At 29.7% G+C, this 17,309-nt stretch overlaps 1 protein-coding gene and 1 long non-coding RNA gene across 7 annotated transcripts; both read left to right on the top strand.

Moving 5' to 3' along the window:
* Window positions 1-588: 588 nt before the first annotated feature.
* LOC149881675 (uncharacterized) lies at window positions 589-1,522 on the top strand. The gene is made up of 2 exons (XR_016445167.1): window positions 589-950; window positions 1,301-1,522. It is a non-coding gene; the product is annotated as an uncharacterized LOC149881675 (long non-coding RNA).
* Window positions 1,523-4,713: 3,191 nt separating this feature from the next.
* Window positions 4,714-16,976, top strand: LOC145191717 (adenosine receptor A3-like). Of its 6 annotated transcripts, XM_090067373.1 has the most exons (4): window positions 4,714-4,749; window positions 5,890-6,150; window positions 6,280-6,388; window positions 15,816-16,976. In XM_090067373.1, the coding sequence occupies exon 4, from the start codon at window positions 15,858-15,860 to the stop codon at window positions 16,848-16,850; it is 993 nt and encodes a 330-aa protein (XP_089923499.1). In that variant the 5' UTR covers window positions 4,714-4,749; window positions 5,890-6,150; window positions 6,280-6,388; window positions 15,816-15,857; the 3' UTR covers window positions 16,851-16,976. The 6 variants fall into 6 exon arrangements, with proteins under 6 accessions (XP_089923499.1, XP_089923500.1, XP_089923498.1 ...); XM_090067374.1 differs by having other exon boundaries at window positions 5,890-6,388; XM_090067372.1 differs by lacking the exon at window positions 4,714-4,749 and having other exon boundaries at window positions 5,497-6,150.
* The last annotated feature ends 333 nt before the right edge of the window (window positions 16,977-17,309 follow it).

The raw sequence follows: 17,309 nt of genomic DNA, 5'->3' as shown, positions 1-17,309 counted from the left end.
CAATTTCCCGTGAAATTGATAAATTCTATGTAAAAAAAAACAGAAATTTGGACTTTTTTCTGGCACATAAAGTAAATATGGAATATAACCTTGGAGAAAAAAATCCTTATCAGTGTTTTGGAAACAAATTTCATTTCATCGTTTCAGAGATTTGCATAAGAAAATGAAGGTTTTATATTTTTACTACATTATGTGTTACATGTTACATTCCTTGTTTACCTTGTGTGCCAAAAAAAAGGGTCTTTTAAAAGGGATTTTTTAAATTTAGAGATGGGAAAATTCGTGTACTCAGTGATGCATGTTTAATTTTTGTTTAAACTAAACCTCATTTATGATGATGACAAACAAATTTCGGTCGATGACTAAATTTGCTCATTGCCTTTTTTAATGAATGGTTAACTTCTATTCTCCACTGATGTTGGAAGTATCATAAAACTTTTCTTTAGTTCTTCATTTGCTCCTTTTATATAAGTTTGCTCAAAGATTAAAAAAAAAAAAAAAAGGGGGGGGGGGTCCGTCACTATAAAACAAAGCGTTGAATGCTAAAGTGTTTTGTAATAAAAAAAATTTCAACCTCTTGTTTTCTAGAGTGACGGACACCTATTGTTAGGTCTTTCGTGTCATATTGCGATCAATCGTGAGTTTGCTTTAACATTTTCAATATTTTTCTAAATCTTACCTTCAAATTTTGAAAAATGTTGCCCTATAAGGAGATAGCCTTGTGTTTGTTGTTGTTGTTGTTGTTGTTTTTTTATCACTAGTTACGTCAGTAAAGAAAGTTAAAAACTGTTCAAAAAATTGAAAATCTTCAATTTTAATTGAAAGCTCATCAAGTGAATGGAACTGAAAGATTAGAAGAATGATTTACAATGATTACTAGGGTATGAATGCATGCTACAAAGCGTAACGTTTTACGCTCAATACCGCAGAGCACTGCGATACTTGTCGGGGTAAAACATTTATCGTGCTTTTTATACTGGTATTTACAAATTGACTTTTTGCGTTTATTTTACAAATAGGCGGAGCGAAAAAATGAACTTTTCATTAAGCGAGATAAGATTGAAATAAAAATGTTGAAAAAAAAGTTTTTCTAAAAGAGTTGTAGTCTGCGTTTGTCGAACTCTCGGAAGTATAGAGAAACTTCGACCTTTATTATCGTAGAATTAGCTAACAAAGTTTGGTTCAAAGGTCAACTAATTTCAGCTCAGACAAAATTAGTTCTATGCTCATTCCAGGAAATTTCGTTGTTTAGTTTCGATGTATCAATTGCAATCATTTTTTTTTTTTTTTTTTCACGAAGCCATACAAACGCTACTTATCGTATTAATCGAAAGTAAAGCTTGACGTATATATTCGTGGTTGCTTGACTTCATCAGTTCAAATCACTTCAAAGGAGCATACGCAATAGTCTCACCATCATGCAACTTTATACACTATCGGATTTCAAGTCTTCTCTGCAAGCGTGTAACCTTATACAATATACAAGGCTTAACATTATTTGTAAAAATAAGTAATCTTGATAGGGTAGGTTTTTATTGCTTAAGAAAAAAAAAGCGTTTTTTTAGATTTGTTTGAGAAAATATTCTCTAAAATTTACCGAGCTGCTCAACCTACCCTAGCGGGGAACCTACCCTAGCGGGGCAACCTACCCCAGCGTGGGTAAGTTAAAAATAAAAGTAGTTAGTTAAAATTTTTGTTTCTGAACTTTTGACTTATATTTTTTATTGACTAATTAATATTTAAGTAAAAATATTTTTAAAAGAAGCAAAAATTTTATAGTTTTAAATCACATGTACATATTTTAAAAAAAAAAATGGATTTCAGATATTATTTTAAATTGTTAAGAGTATTTAATAATGATTAATTTCAAAGTTTTTATGGACCGTAAAATGTTTATCCAGCGAAATTTGTTTCTCCGTATCTGATAATGCTGTTTTGTTAACTAATTAATTTTTTTCACACCTGCTCAACTTACCCCGACTAGACTAGGTTACACAAAAGTTAGGTTATAAAAAGAGCTATAATACTTTGGGAAAAATGGCTAAGTATAATCGAAATCAAATAAGTGTGTAAAATATCAACACTTAAGTGTTACCTGATAAATGTTTTTTTAAGAATCTAAGAGAAAAGTAACAAAAATTTTTTTTTTTCTTTTTTGATCCAAAATCGAAAAAGTGCTCGTACATCCATTTCACTTGACTGCGATCCAACAACCATTTTTTGCGCATTGTATTACAACTATATATACTATCTTTCATTAATTACATGTTTTGTCATTTTATGCGTAGTTTTTGAGATTTTTTAGTTGCCCAACTTGCCCTTATACTTAATTAGCCTCGCCCTACCCTACAAAATTCAAAAACGCACCCTTAACTTGAACTTTATATGATAGCGATCGCAGAAATAACTCCTGGCACTTGTAGGAATCGCCTCAAAAATTATCACATACAACACGTTGCTCATTACAATACATATCCCACCATAAGTCTTTTAATCTTGTTAAAAGGTAACTTATCAGGATTCAATGCTTTAACAAAGATCAAAAGTTTAACGTGATTTACCTTTCCCAGGAAATCCACGAAAATAAATACTTTGTAGTTTTAAAAGTACGATTATCAATATATGAGAAAGGCTGTAAGTGTATACACACACACACACACACACATAAATGTATACACACACATATATGTGTGTATATACAGTATAAGCCTTTCCCTATTTCAGTACTTGTAGGTTTCCTTATATCAGTGTATATGTGACGTCAGATGTTACCAAAAAGTGCTGCCAAAAAAAAACGCACCTTGTAATACTGAGGGTGAGTTTGTCTGATGCAATCGAGTCACTCGAATGAGTTTCCCTATATAAATCAGTCGAACGTGAAAACGTATAAATGGGAATAAAAACAGTCATGAATGCACGAAATAGATGTTGAAGGAGGTTCAAAAGTTTCAGACCAAGGAGTTAGAATAGAATATTTAGCAAATGCAAAGAATAAAACAGAATTAATATTTGTAAACGTATCACCAGAATTTAATTAGAGTAAGAAAGATTGCAATCTAACGTACAAGAAATTAAAACGATATACAAAATTTGCAAAAAAAATGCTAAACAAACGTTCTCGTGCTACTGAATACAAGTTCAAGATGTCCAGCGGATACAATACTTACAACAGATACAGAGAGGAACTTACAGATATAAATACATAAATAAAATCGGTTACTAGGTCGTCAATCAACGACAATTTCACTACAAAATCATCTTGTCAGAGATGTTGATCAAATCAAAAAGTTTACAGTATGTTCAGATACGTTAGAGTAAACGGTATAAAATACAAGTTATGATGAAAAACAAAAACCATCATGAGCACTTTACAAATTTCGATTGAAATTCGGTGTTAAAATATGGCATTAACTTTCGTTATTCTTATGTTCTATTAATGAAACTGGGTATTTAAGTTTTTCCAACCACAGAAGTAGATGCCTCATTTTCTAACTGGCACTATTTTTATTAGGTCAGATTTTTATAAGATCTAATTTATAAGGAAACCTGGAAACTTCTGGTCGGTTGTTTTTCGATTTTTGCAATCGATCAGATTAATGTAACTATTTTCTACAAAGTTAAGCTTTGGAATAATAAAACCATACATTCCACTCATTTATCAGAATTCATTTCATGATAGTAAAAATATGTGAAGTCTTTGACCATTGATGCTTTCGAGTTTCGATTATCGTTCCTAAAAGGATTTTTTCTGGGTATCCAAAAAAATTCACTTCGTAGTATTAAAGTATCAATAACAGGTTGACTTTGATAGACAATGTGATCTGTAGATTGTATGACAAAGCTGCGCAGAAACCACATAGGAGCATTCACTCTTACAAAATATGTTTTTAAATTATGACAATGTTCTAACGATTTTCATGCTTTGATACTCTTTTGAGGTATATCTACGTAGCAGGCACATATTAAAGGTCGAATTTTAAAATAAATTATTTTAATAGTGACAAAGTTAACGAAAAATCAACGCATCAAACTTACAGTTGGAGTTTAACAGAAAAATTTCTTTTTTCACTCTCTAAATTTACATTTGCGCTCAATAAAGAGAATAAAGATAAAAAAACTATCCAAAATCCCAAAATAACCAATCGAAATCCCCTCGAAAGCACCATTGTTAAAAAAATATCACTTCTTTTCAAAATTGGAGCTTTACGAGGTTTTTTTTAATTTTTTCAAAGTTGACAAGAAAAAGGGCATAATATTATGACAGGAATCTGTAAAAAACAATCAGTACATTCTGGGCTGAAATACCTGTAACTAGGTGTCAGAAATCAACTTAAAGCAACTGAAAAGTAGTTTGCAAAAAGAGAAACTTACCGTAACTAATTTATATATATATATATATATATATATATATATATATATATATATATATATATATATATATATATATATATATATATATATATATATATATAGAATTTATACATTCTAATGGTTTTCAAAGAGTAGTTTCAGCAGCCAAGTAATATTAAAAATTTTTATTAAGTTAAATCTAATTATACTGTAACAAATTATAAAATATTTAGTATTTATTTCACATAAACTTATTAAGACAAAAAAAGTGTTAGTAAAACTTTAATAACTGTTCTTTTAACTACAAAATTATAAAAGGATTTATTTTTTTAATCCGGCGCTCAATGTTCACTAAATCAATTTTGAAGCGAGAATTGTTTTTGAATGGAGGTCTTAGTGGTTAGTAAAACTTTTTTTTTTTCTCGAGATTTAGACTGTCTGGTCTTTGAATGATTTTAATTTGAGTAGTTAAGGATTAGCACACCTAATTTTGCTTTTTTGGAGGATAAAGTTTAAATGTTAAAGATAACATGATTCTCGGAATAACGTAGCATCATTTTCATTTCTAATATTTATTTCAAACTATTATTATTTTCAACTTAAAGATATTTGCTCATGTAAACAAACTTTTGTTAAATTATGATAAATTTAAAGAACAGCATAACTCTGTACCAGTTGAGTAAATATTTTTACGATACACAGCGTAAAAAAGCGTTTATTTATTTTTTTATTATTACTATAGCATATAGATACACACTTGTATATTATGGATGTATTTATAGTACGGATGAAAAATTTGTAAAAAAAAAAATGTTTCAAATACGTCTTTAAACACAACATTAGTTGGCTAATTTTAGTTAACACCTTTAATTTAGATTAAATGCATTTAGAAGCATTTTGGTACGGGGATATGAAACTTTCTTAACTAATATACGCCAATTAAGACCATGAGTTCTAAATATCTACAATTAGTAAATTGCTTTATTTTCAACGTGCTGAAATGTTTTTTGTTTTGTATAATATTTTGTTGATCTTCGCGCCTTGTTTGAAAACTATTTGATTTTTTTTATCTTCGCGCTTCGTTTGAAAATTTCTTGATCTTTTAAAAGCATTTTTATGCTTTTTTATTTTTATGCTTATCTTTTATTTTTATGCTTATCTTTTATTTTTATGCTTATCTTTAATTTTTATGCTTATCTTTAATTTTTATGCTTATCTTTAATTTTTATGCTTATCTTTAATTTTTATGCTTATCTTTAATTTTTATGCTTATCTTTAATTTTTATGCTTATCTTTAATTTTGGGTGAAAAAAGTTAACAATTAGCGAAGTAGTGTCGACAGCATGTAAATAGAAAAATCATGTTTCATGTTTTTTCTAACTTTTCAAGGCAATTCTAAGTTTCTTGATATTTTTTTAAAAGAAGAATTTTGTTGGTAACAACAACAACAACAACAACAAAAATAAAACAAAAATAGCAACTTTCAGTTGAATCAGTTCATCTATTCCTGATGCTAGATACATATTTACTTCTCTTTAGAAAAAATTGCTAACTAAGAGACATTTTCAAATTTGTGAGCATCTTTATATCTCACATCATTCCGATCATCTCACCGAGCATCTCACCGATTTGAAAAGGATCTCAGTCATCTGTTCTCGCGTTGTAATTGAATCGAATGAGTTGAATGGATTTTTACCTGAAATGTGTCCTGTCCTGAAGTTGCCACGAAATAATTGTTGAATTGGTCAAGATCATTTTTTAGCAGTGTTTTTGGTGTTGATTTATACGCCAGAATAAATGGCAATCATGACAAATGTTTAACAAAATGCTAGAATAGAGGAACATGCGTTTTGAGAAAATCCATTAAACATGCACATATTACATATTTACATAGCTTAACATGTTCATTTGCTTTTGACTTTTATTTAGATATTCGATTATGGGTGCCAAAGTAATCACTTTCACTAACCTAGCAATTAGCAATTAAACATTATTTCAAGAACAAATCAAAAGTTGTAAACCCGTGGGCGAATTAGAGGTATGTTTTCATATTTATGCACTATTGTAGTATTTTTGATTTATTTCACTATTTGTAATTATCATTACTATTATAGTCAGCATTACTTTTATTAACAGTAACATCGTTTTTGTTGCTACTATTAAAGAAGTAGCTGTAGGTACTGGCAGTGGCACAAACAGAGGTAGTTACTGAAGCAGTTTTTTTGATGTTAATTAAACCTAGTGAAAATTAACGACTTCAGTGAGTTGTTGAAATTCGAAAGCCGGACTAAAACATTTCCTATTAAGGCGATAGCGCATAAACTACAAAAGTAAACTTATCAGAAAAAAACTAAACTAATTATCGTTTTGGGTTTAATAAATTTGCTCATAACATTTATCCATATTTTTTTTTTTTTTTTTTGCATTATTTGTGACGCTTTTTCAGAAAGTTATAAATAAAAATATAAAAAATCTCCTATGCTTTTTCAGAAAATGATTTTGTATTTCCTTTTAAAGAGTTAATGTCATCATAAAAAACATGAATAAAAAAAGATTTTATTCTGTCATTTTTAATCATTAATCATCCTTGCCATTATATTGAGGCACTCACCAATCAAACATATTTAATCACTTATCAATTTTGCTGGATGCTCGGTGCACATAATTATAAAAAATTTTGAATTCAAGAAAATGGGGGAACAGACAAATTTTAAAAGGAATGCCGAACGCGATAGCTTATCACTAAAAGCATGGCTTGCACTTCTGGGAAAATTTTTTTAATTTAGCAAACCAAAATGCCGGATAAAACTCAATTTCGGAATTTTTAGAAATATACGATAACATTATTACAGGCTTGTGACTTCCCCACGCACTGTTGTTGTTTTTTTTTATGGACATGATTTACGAGTCTTTTGGGAGCGATAATTTTAAAATAATTTACCAGCAAGGTCTTTGTCTATACTTTCGAACACAGTTTAAATATAATTTTGAGCTTATGTGAATTAAGAGTTTATAAAAATCGGCTGACGGTGTAATTCTAGCATTATACAATATTTTCTCAAGTCCAGTGTATGTATTGTAGGGATCGCCGGTTACAGTATACGGTATAGTAACTTTACGGTATACTTTACGGTATACTTGGTATACTAAAATTTAGTATACAGATTAGTATACCTGTTTACTTTTATTTGTGAAATATTTTTGGACTGGCTTTAAAATTATATTTTCTTAATGAATTAAATTACTGCATCATGTCTATTATTTGACTAAACATGATTAAAGTGTTTTTTTTTATTCAATTTTTGTTTCTTAGATTTATTTAATAAAAACTTTAATTTGTTTAGTTGTTATATTTTTATACCAGGCTGTTTGTGCTGCTCTTCACCCTTTTAAGATTTAAGATTGTTTATTCTACAGATTTCTCTAATCTGAAATAAATAGTAATAATAGTAATCGAAAAAAAAAAAAGTAAAAAGTTTTGTTTACGTTAAACTTTACAGTATACTTTACGGTATACTGTACGGTATACTTTACGGTAGACTGTACACTAAATCTTTAGTATACCGTATACTGGCGATCCCTAATGTATTGTCGTATATTTTAAGAAATTAGGACAAAGTTTTCATTCGGAAGCGCTATGCGCTGCCGAATGATAACTTTGTCCTAATAGCGGTTAAACGTGTCTGAGAGTTTTTTAAACCTTAACGCGCACATTCGAATTAACTAGAGCGAGGTTAACCTACGGAAATGCGCATACTCGAGTTAATTCGAACGTCGACACTTTTTTTGTATAACTATATTAATCACAATCGAGTTCGAGCAAAAAAAATATCCGAACATTTTATGATTGTATAAGAGAACTACTTCTTCGATATTTATACTGTTTTATTTCGTATTATTACTTTTTGAAAAAATTTGATTGTTGAGGGATTACTTCGCAAAGCTTATTAAATTAACAGCGTAAAAACTTGTGACGATTTCACCCACATAAATAAGTTTTGTGAATTAAAAAAAAGCAATCGAAACAGAAAACAATTGTTTTACTGACGTAGTTCGTATAATAAAAAAATCCAGCTCATTAGAGTCGACCAACTGTCGATCAATTTCGTTAATAATCTTGGACGACAGTATGTGTAAGGAATAACGAACCCTTTCAAAAGTTTCCTAAAGGTAATTTTCGTAGGTGGAAAAAAAAAAAAGAAAGAAAAAAAACATCTGCATTCAGATTTAGGTAACCTATAAACAACATGAAATTCAAAAGAACAATTGGGGATTAAAAAGATAAATAGTACTCTCAGAATTGAAAGATGAGTGAAGAGTTAATTAAATTTCCTTTCTTTAGTGTCACACGCCGAGAATCAGATTTCCAATTGAGATTAATTTCAATATCTTAAAATCGACGTTTCGACCGTTAATAAGAGAATTCTTTTGTTGAGATTATCGATTTTTTAATCAATTTGAGATTAAGATTAACTGAGCTTAGGAATTTTACGTATTAGGTAATGTTCGTTTTGATTCAAATTATTGTTCTAATCGAAGCAAAACTTCACACAATCGGATTGGTATGTTTTACAGCGACGAAGATTATAATTTTAGTGGGATCCTATTTTCAAGGTTTTAGTTTCTTAAACATTTGTATTTTAAATATTTGTAGAACATTTGGACGGTTTTCAGGTAATAAAACCTTTGTAAGTACGTGCGATATGTTTGTCTATAACTAACCGTTTGTTTTAAAATTGCAACGGTTTGATCAACAGAAACAAACGCACGGCATTTTATTCAGTCAACGGTTTTAATTGTTTTATTTCTTTCTACAAATATTTGTCATTCAAATCAACGCGAAAAGAAAAAAAAAATTTTTGATTTACTTTCTCTTGCCACGTGTTGCTGTACTTTTAATACAAAAGCACTTTTAATTCTTTCGTGCGTTGAGCAATTTCGTTGTTAAATAGACTTAAAAAATGCAAGTTTTTAAAATAAAATTCGCCTCTAATGTTTTTTCAACTTTTGCGTTTTGATCGACTAAAGAAATAATGCTTTTAGAAAGTGTTAATCATTTCTTAATTCTTCACTAATGCGTTTGCATGTGTCTGCGCGCGCATAAAAAAAGAAAAAATTTAGCGCTAACACTGGATTGCCGAAGATCTTTGGCAATCCCAGAGTTAGTACTAAACTCTTAAATTTTGTATCGATATAAAATTTAAAGTACTAATTGATAAATGATTAAAATCGCGAAATCATTAGAGCAACTCTTTTTGTTTTATCTTTTCAATCACGACAAAGTAATATGTCTATAGATGTCTCTTGCTCAATCTAACTTAATCTTGGTATTTTTAAGCGTCCTTTTCATAACACGACGGTCACATGACTCTAATTACAAAAAGTGCCTATTTTAGGGCTTCTCAAGATATTCCTGTAAAGAAAAAAGGCGCAAGGCATTGACTAAAAACAATCTATTTATTTTGCTCATCTAAAGCTTTACTAAAATTCGCTCTTAGCAAAGACTGCCAAATATTTCTTAATTTACTTTTCGTTTTGACATTGCTTAAAAAAACAACAACTCTAAATTCTCACGCAGATGCGGTGCTATCTGAAATCTACGTTGCGTATGATATTCATGAAATATATATTATGTATAAATTAGGTCAAACGATATGACGCCTTTAACGCATTAAAAATTTAAAGTTGTTTTATTTTTCTTCATGCTCCTTCATCTTTTTGTAAACATTCCTTGGTGAAAAAAAACGTGGTAGTAGAGGTATCTCGAAGCATTTAATTACAAGAAAGAACTGCATGTTATAGCAATGAGAGATCGGGGAGAGGGCGGAGTTACGGAAGGGAGGTCATTAGCCAAAGCAAAAAAACTTTAATTTATGTTGCATCACCTAAAGTAGCTAAAGTCTCTGTTAAATTTCATTTTGCTCTGGCAAAACTTTGCTTTATAAAACCAATATTTTGTTTCTTTTACTGATTGGAAATCATGAAGAGGTCATGCTGAGTGAGTATCATGTAAAGATCATGGTGATCATGAAAAGAGCTGCCGGTGAACAAAAGAAAGTTCAAGGAGAGAAAAGAATCTGTATCAAATGATTTTCTCACATTTGACTGGTTTGGGTGAAATAAAGAAGCCAGAAAAATTCCTACAGAGATCCCGTCAGACACACGACGTTTATTCAACGTCGATAAATAGTAGATTTTAGCAAGAGGTGTTGTTGCTGTGAATCGTTTGATCCACAGCAACAATTCTTAAGTTACAAATTTGAGTCTGCCAAAAAAACTCATTAGCTTTTTTCTTTTGTTAATTAGGGCAGAAAGATGTTTGGATAATTTTGTACATTTACTAAACCAGCTAATAGTTTGGCAGAAATATTTTCGGAAAAATGACTTAATTAAAAAGCGACACAATCTTATAAAAATAAGAAAACATACACAAATTTACACCGTAGAAATATATTTAAAATATATATTACTTAGGCAACATTCAAATGTTCTCCTCAATAGAAATAGTTGTTTATTTGGTTTCATACGTCACTTTTACAACAGCTTTATTCATTTATTGGAAGTCTTTAAAACATTTTAAATACTTTTTTTACACTTGAATATACTTTACTTAATATGGTTTTAAACTAAGGTTTTACGGCGTAAGTTTTTAAAATTTCTTTTCCTGCTGTTAACATGAGTAACCCTAAAATTTTGCAGATAAAAAAATGTTTAATCTTTCTATTCGTATTTTTGCGTATTAATGCTCATTACGCGCAATAATGCGTGTATTCGTGCATATAAATATAAGCGAAATACGGTGTGCTTCGGCTTTAATACGCAAAAAATCTTACTAATCTGATTGCACAACGTTGTTACGTGTTTTACTTGTATTAACGCGTAATATGTTTTATTACACGAGTTTTGAGATTCATTAAATTAAAGGTTGTTTTCCATCAGTGCGATTGCTCTTATCGTTTTGATGTTGTGGATTATTTCAAAGCTTCAGGAATTTTATGCCGGAAAAGAATTTCTTAGCGAAAACTTGCCAAAGCAGATTTCTTTTATATTCAATATCAATTGATAACGGGCTCCGCAATGTTTTAGATAACAGATGGTTGAGTTTCTCATAAATTTTAACGCAAGCTTTTCAACATCCATTTGATCTCTAAAAAGTTTTTCTCAATTTTAATCCAGCATTTAACTCTCCCTCCCTCCCTTCCCCCCCCCCCCCCCCATTGCTCGTGTTCTCTGATATGAATATGCAGATCCAATCAGGATACTAACCATTAACTTCATTACGCATTTCTCAAATTCTGTCTAGATCTCGAACCAGATTTCTTCTTTTGGTTATTTTTCTTGTTTATTTCAATCCAGATCGTCTCATTTTCAAAATGCTTCAATGTTTAATAATCAACTCTATTGAAAAACTGAGTTTGTATAGTTTTGTAAAACGTTGAGTGGAGAATAATTGCATTTTGAAAAATATTACGTCACTGTCTTGTTTTCCTAACAATCTTTAAGATTTAATCTTTAAAATATTGTTTTATAACCAATAATATTTAACAAACTCAGCCAAAAGCTGAAAACACGATTTGTTTGTTTCCTTATTTTAAAACAGAAAACACGATTTATTAAAATGCTTTTAAATTGAAATAGTTTTAAAACTGAAAACACGGGTTTCTTATGCTGAGACTATTCTCGGCTTGAATTTTACAGAGGGGCGCCATTCAATGGCGGGATTAGGTTTTGTTGCGGCGAGAAAGTAGTGTAGTTAATTACATAAATAATATCAATACCTATTTAAAAGTTGTAGTTGATAGATTACTTCACAATTATTATAACTACATATTAGTATATACCTATATTTTAATAAATTAAGTTGTGAATAATTATTTTCGGGAGAGGAAAACGCCCCAATCCTTTGCCTTAGCCAAATGCCCCGAAACACTTCATTAAAAGTTTTTCTAATGTCTTATGAAAAAACAGGCAAGAGGGGGAGGAAACAGTTTTTGATCTTAAAAAAGTTCAAGAGATCTTAAAAATATTCAATGCATCCAATAAAAAATTTGATTAAAAAAAAAAAAAACTTGCTCAAGACTCAGCTTTTTTTTTCTTTTTTTTTTAATGGTATTTTTTAAGTTGTTGCTTTGTTTTGTGTTGTTTTGTTTGTGGCAACGCTGCTTAGCTTCTATTTGTATTTATTTTTACAAAGGATAGTGAGCATCCAGCAAACTATATACTGGATCAGGTACAGTTGAACAATAATAAATATGACGTTGTAACAAATTAAACCTTTATAAATCATAACGGCGTATAAAATTATCGCGTGTAAAATAATCGTAAAATAATGCATTAAGATAACACTTTGTTGTCTTAAATTGAAATGTTAAATTGATAACTAAATATAGCACATTTTTCTCCAGGTATTTAAATATTTGTTCAAAACCACAGCAACAGTAAATTTTCTGTTAAGTACATAAAAGCCTTGATTTATTTACAAATAAGTTTATTTAAAGTAGTCTGGGTACGAGAACACAAGAAGAATAGAAGAATATAAATTCGAACAACAAGAAGAATATAAATTCGTTGAACGATGAAAATAACGATGCTTCTTCATTCTTCTATCTTATGATACCTTTTTGTATAACTTAGCAGTGCGAAGGTTTTAGACCCATCAATTGCTTTTACTTTAGATCTTAAAGTTATTTTTAAATCGGTAATAAATTAAAAAGTAATAATAGAAATCTCCACAAACGTTTAACGCAAAGTTTTGTTTGTGAAAAAATCGCGCTTTGATATTTTGGTCAGAAATTTGGTGTGAAATTGTTTTATCGAAAATTCAAATAGATTTTTTTTGCAAAACTTTGCCGCCTAAATAAGTAAGCACAGTTTATTGCACCTTTTTTTCTTTATTTTTTGAGTTCGAACCTTGTGCTATTGTAGACGCTAAACGAAAGCTCGTTTGATTTCAACAGAAACCTTGAAATTAACATTAATGATGAATGAAACCAATGAAAATCACTATAAACTTTTATATTCATTCCGAATAAATTAGGCGGAAATATTTTACAAACAACGAAGTCAAATTTAGCCACAAAGAAGTAAACTACAAACAATAGAGATTTAATTATAATTAATCTCCGGTGCCCGAAGTTCCACACCTCAATATATAAAGTCTCAAAAGTAAGTCAATTTTCTTTTCTGTTATAAACTCTTGATTTTTTTTTTTTTAAATTAAAAAAAAAAACAAAAAAAAAAAACAACAACAACAAGAGTTTATAACTTTTTTTAATTAAAATAATAATAAAAATAATAAAGCACAACAATTTTTGATCAGTTATAAAAAAAAAAGGTCTACTTCTAAAGAAAATACTTCTAAAGAAATTTATAAATAACCCTGAGAAGCGATTTTTTTTCCACTATTCAGTTTTAAACTTGTTAAACATGTGTCAAACTCGAAAATGTCATCAGAATTGAAAAATCAGCATAGTTTTAGAATACCACAATGATTTACAAAAACAAAGGTTGTTTTTTTTTAGTAAACGCATTGTGCATATTTTTTAGTAAACACATTGTGCGTATTTTTTGTCAAACTTTAAGTTTGTTCAGGTTTTTTAATTATAATTTTAGTTTGTTTTATCAAACCGAGTTTTACTCAGCTTTATTTTCTTGGCTTTAAATCCAGAAGAAAAAAAAAATTACAAGAATGAAAATTATGCACTTGACGGAAATGAAATTCAGCTGAAAGCGAAATTTTTAGGTTGAGATTTTTTGCCGTATTTGGCCAAACTACGATTTAAGAAATCTTGAAATGCGCACCAGTTCTAATGTTTTTAATGCGCACCAACTCACGTTACGGGTAGTTACTCGGAGTTAGGCAAAAAACGCGAAGTTCGTGAGTTACCTTCTTTCCTATTTTAATTTGAAACGAGAAGCCTGGATGCTTTTTTTCACTAAAAACATTTTTACTGTTTTTTTGACATTTGATCATCTTGATTCTTTTAAGTTTATTTTGTGTTTCATAAATTTTGCATAAACTTGGTAAATCAACAAAACCTGACGAAGTTTCTAAGGTCAGTCCTGTATAAAAAAAGACAGCACGAAATGAGTGACGAGTTATTTGAAAAAAAAAAAAAAAAAAAAAAAAACTGCCGGAAATTTAACAGATCGATTGATGTAAAACCCATTTGTGACTCTGCATTCGGTGGAAATACAGCCTTGTAAATTACATTTTTCTTGCTTCTAGTTTCCTAAGATTTCTTTAGTTTTGATGTCCAGTTATTTTGTGATAATATTTCAGAAAACTAAGCTTTTATTAATTACGCCAACTAAAAGCGACTTTAGTAAGCATAATTAACAAAAGCTTAGTTTTCTAAAATATTCTCACTAATGTGATGAATTCCCTATGAATTCGCATCGCTGTAAAGTGTGCCGGCTATGGACAAATTTCTAAAAAGGATTTTTCTAATAAAAATATTTATTAGTTGGCTAATAGAGAAAGTTTGTCATATTACATAATTGTTAATTAATCATTTTAACACATCCGATTTTCGTTTGACGCTTTTTATACAAAGTAAAAAAATTAAAATAGTTAATTTCTTCAAGTTTCACCATAAAAGGTATAATTTACAATTTACTATTGCCAATATTAAAATGTATTACTAAAAAGACAAGAAAAATCTTGGCTAATGCTTGATTCATTTTAGCTGTTTTATCGCTGCATTTAGCTCCAAATGTGATAAAAATTCGTTTCTTTTTTTACATGCAAAATGATTGGTAGCTCTATATTTAGACTTCAAATAATTTTCCATTGGGAATGTTTTTGAAAACTGCTGCATTAGGGGGTAGGTCCACATATTTGTATAATAAGGGCAAAAATATTGCCATCATTCTTTAGCTATGTTAGCACAAATAGAAGAAATTATTGTTATTCATAGGAAGATATAAATTCAAGCTAAATGCGTTACGCTGTTATTTTGTTAAGAAAATGAAAACGGAAAACGGAACGGAAAATAAGTTTTTATGAAGATAAAAGGGTTTGGTGGTTCTACTGGGCAGACTATTTATAAATAGACAAGCGGTGGTAAATTTAAGAAAGTTTTTTCCTTATATGGATTGTGTCATTGCAACTGCATAAGTTTACTGGCTGAGCTTAAAATCATTTGGCTTATTCAAAAACCACCATCAATTGTCGTCCTCTTCGAAGGATTCCACATGTTTGTTGGAAATTTGTTTGCAGATTTGTTGCATATAATATTGCTACTTTTCAAGTTTGGTTAAAAAGCCAAAATAATAAATGTAGCAAAAAGTTGAACTGAAAAACTAAAAAGTATAAATATTATTATTATTATTATTATTATTATTATTATATATATATATATATGTATTACAGTAATCGAGTGTTTTTTTTTTTTTTTTTTATATTAGTATTACTTTTACACTTTATGATTGTTATGAATTATAGTATAATGCTTTGTTTCTAGAATTGAAAATTTTATAAGTTTGTAACTAAATAAAGATGAAAGATGTTTAACAGTTCGGCAGCGTGGTTTGTTTCATCCATCATTTGCTTGGTATTCACTGTGTTTAACATCTTAACAATATTTGTTATTCTATGTACAAGAAGCCTAAATAAGAAGGTCACCATTTATCCTATACTTTATTTTCTAACGGCTTCTGCAGTTCAAGGTTTCATTGCATTTCCTCTGTACGTCTTTAAAAAGCTAGCTTACAAACATGATGTACCAATGTGGCTTTGCGATACAACCCGTTTTACTTACATGCACTCCGGTCATGTTTTAAAAATTAGCTTGCTGCTTGTAAGTTTTGACAGATTATTTGCTGTAAAATACCCGTTCAGGTATTATGCTGTTGTTTCTCAACTCAACATGGCAGCCGCTATCCTAATTACTTGGCTTATAACCGTTGTCGTAGACTCGATGCCTTTTTTAAATAGAAACGAAAGTTTTGAATCTTGCCATTACGTTCCTACGCGTGTTTGGGGATTATGCGTTATTGTTTGCTATGATATTTTGCCGTTTTTTTTAATGGCGATAAATTATATGACGATATGGTGCGTTGCTGCCCGATTAAGCCTTGCAGATAGCCATCTTAAAGCTGACATGAACAATCTAAAATATAAAAGTTGTCAAATACCAGCAGAAAAACGAAAGAAATCAAAAGCAGAAATGCTTCTTGAGATGAAAGCTACAAAAACTTCTTTTCTGCTTTTGCTTGTGTACATAGTTTGTTGGGCGCCTTTAGGCGTGTTTTACATGTATGACCATTTTTGTAAAAATTGTTTATCTACGAGAGAAGATTTGGAAAAGACGAGAGCTGCTATAAAAATCCTATCTTCAACTTCAAGTGTTTTCGCTCCTATAGTGTATTGCTGGTGGAACAGAGAGTTTTGCAAAGCAGCTGAAACTTTACTTAACAAAATGAGATGTAAGTTTTTTCCTCGAAAAAATAGCGAAATAACAAGCTTAGTTCACAAATTCTCCACTAGTAATTCGTAATTTGGTGTAATATACGCACTAAATTGACTGTGAAGAGTTTTTTTTATTTAAAGTTAATCGTTAAAATGTTTTATTTTTATCGTTGTACTCAGAAGTTATTATCCCGATGATCTTTTTTTTATAAAATCTCTTACGTTTAGACGTTTCTTAATAGTTTGAGTTTAAAAGTTTTGTTTTTCTTGGTTTGTTTCTTGCTTGCCACCATGGTAACGTGCTTTTTGTTACGTATGAAAATTCGAGTTAATAATTACGGCGGTTCCTAAGAAAAGGTTAATTTTATGCACGCGATAACCCTTCCACTTGCGTAACTATGCACAATTTTAAAACCTTATAATATTTTCCGATAGAGATTCAGTTTTGAATGTTTTGATGAAAACACCCAAAAATTAAGTTTTATTTAAGTTATATGTGCATTTAAAACGAATTTTCATAAATAAGAACGGGGGAAATTTTCATCCA

Source organism: Hydra viridissima, unplaced genomic scaffold (assembly GCF_058129835.1).
Source record: "Hydra viridissima isolate aposymbiotic clone 2 unplaced genomic scaffold, HvirCarnegie_v1 scaffold_11, whole genome shotgun sequence".
Classification (NCBI taxonomy): domain Eukaryota; kingdom Metazoa; phylum Cnidaria; class Hydrozoa; order Anthoathecata; family Hydridae; genus Hydra; species Hydra viridissima.
The sequence above is the reverse complement of the archived record's forward strand: the minus strand, read 5'-3'. Positions and strand labels throughout refer to the sequence as shown.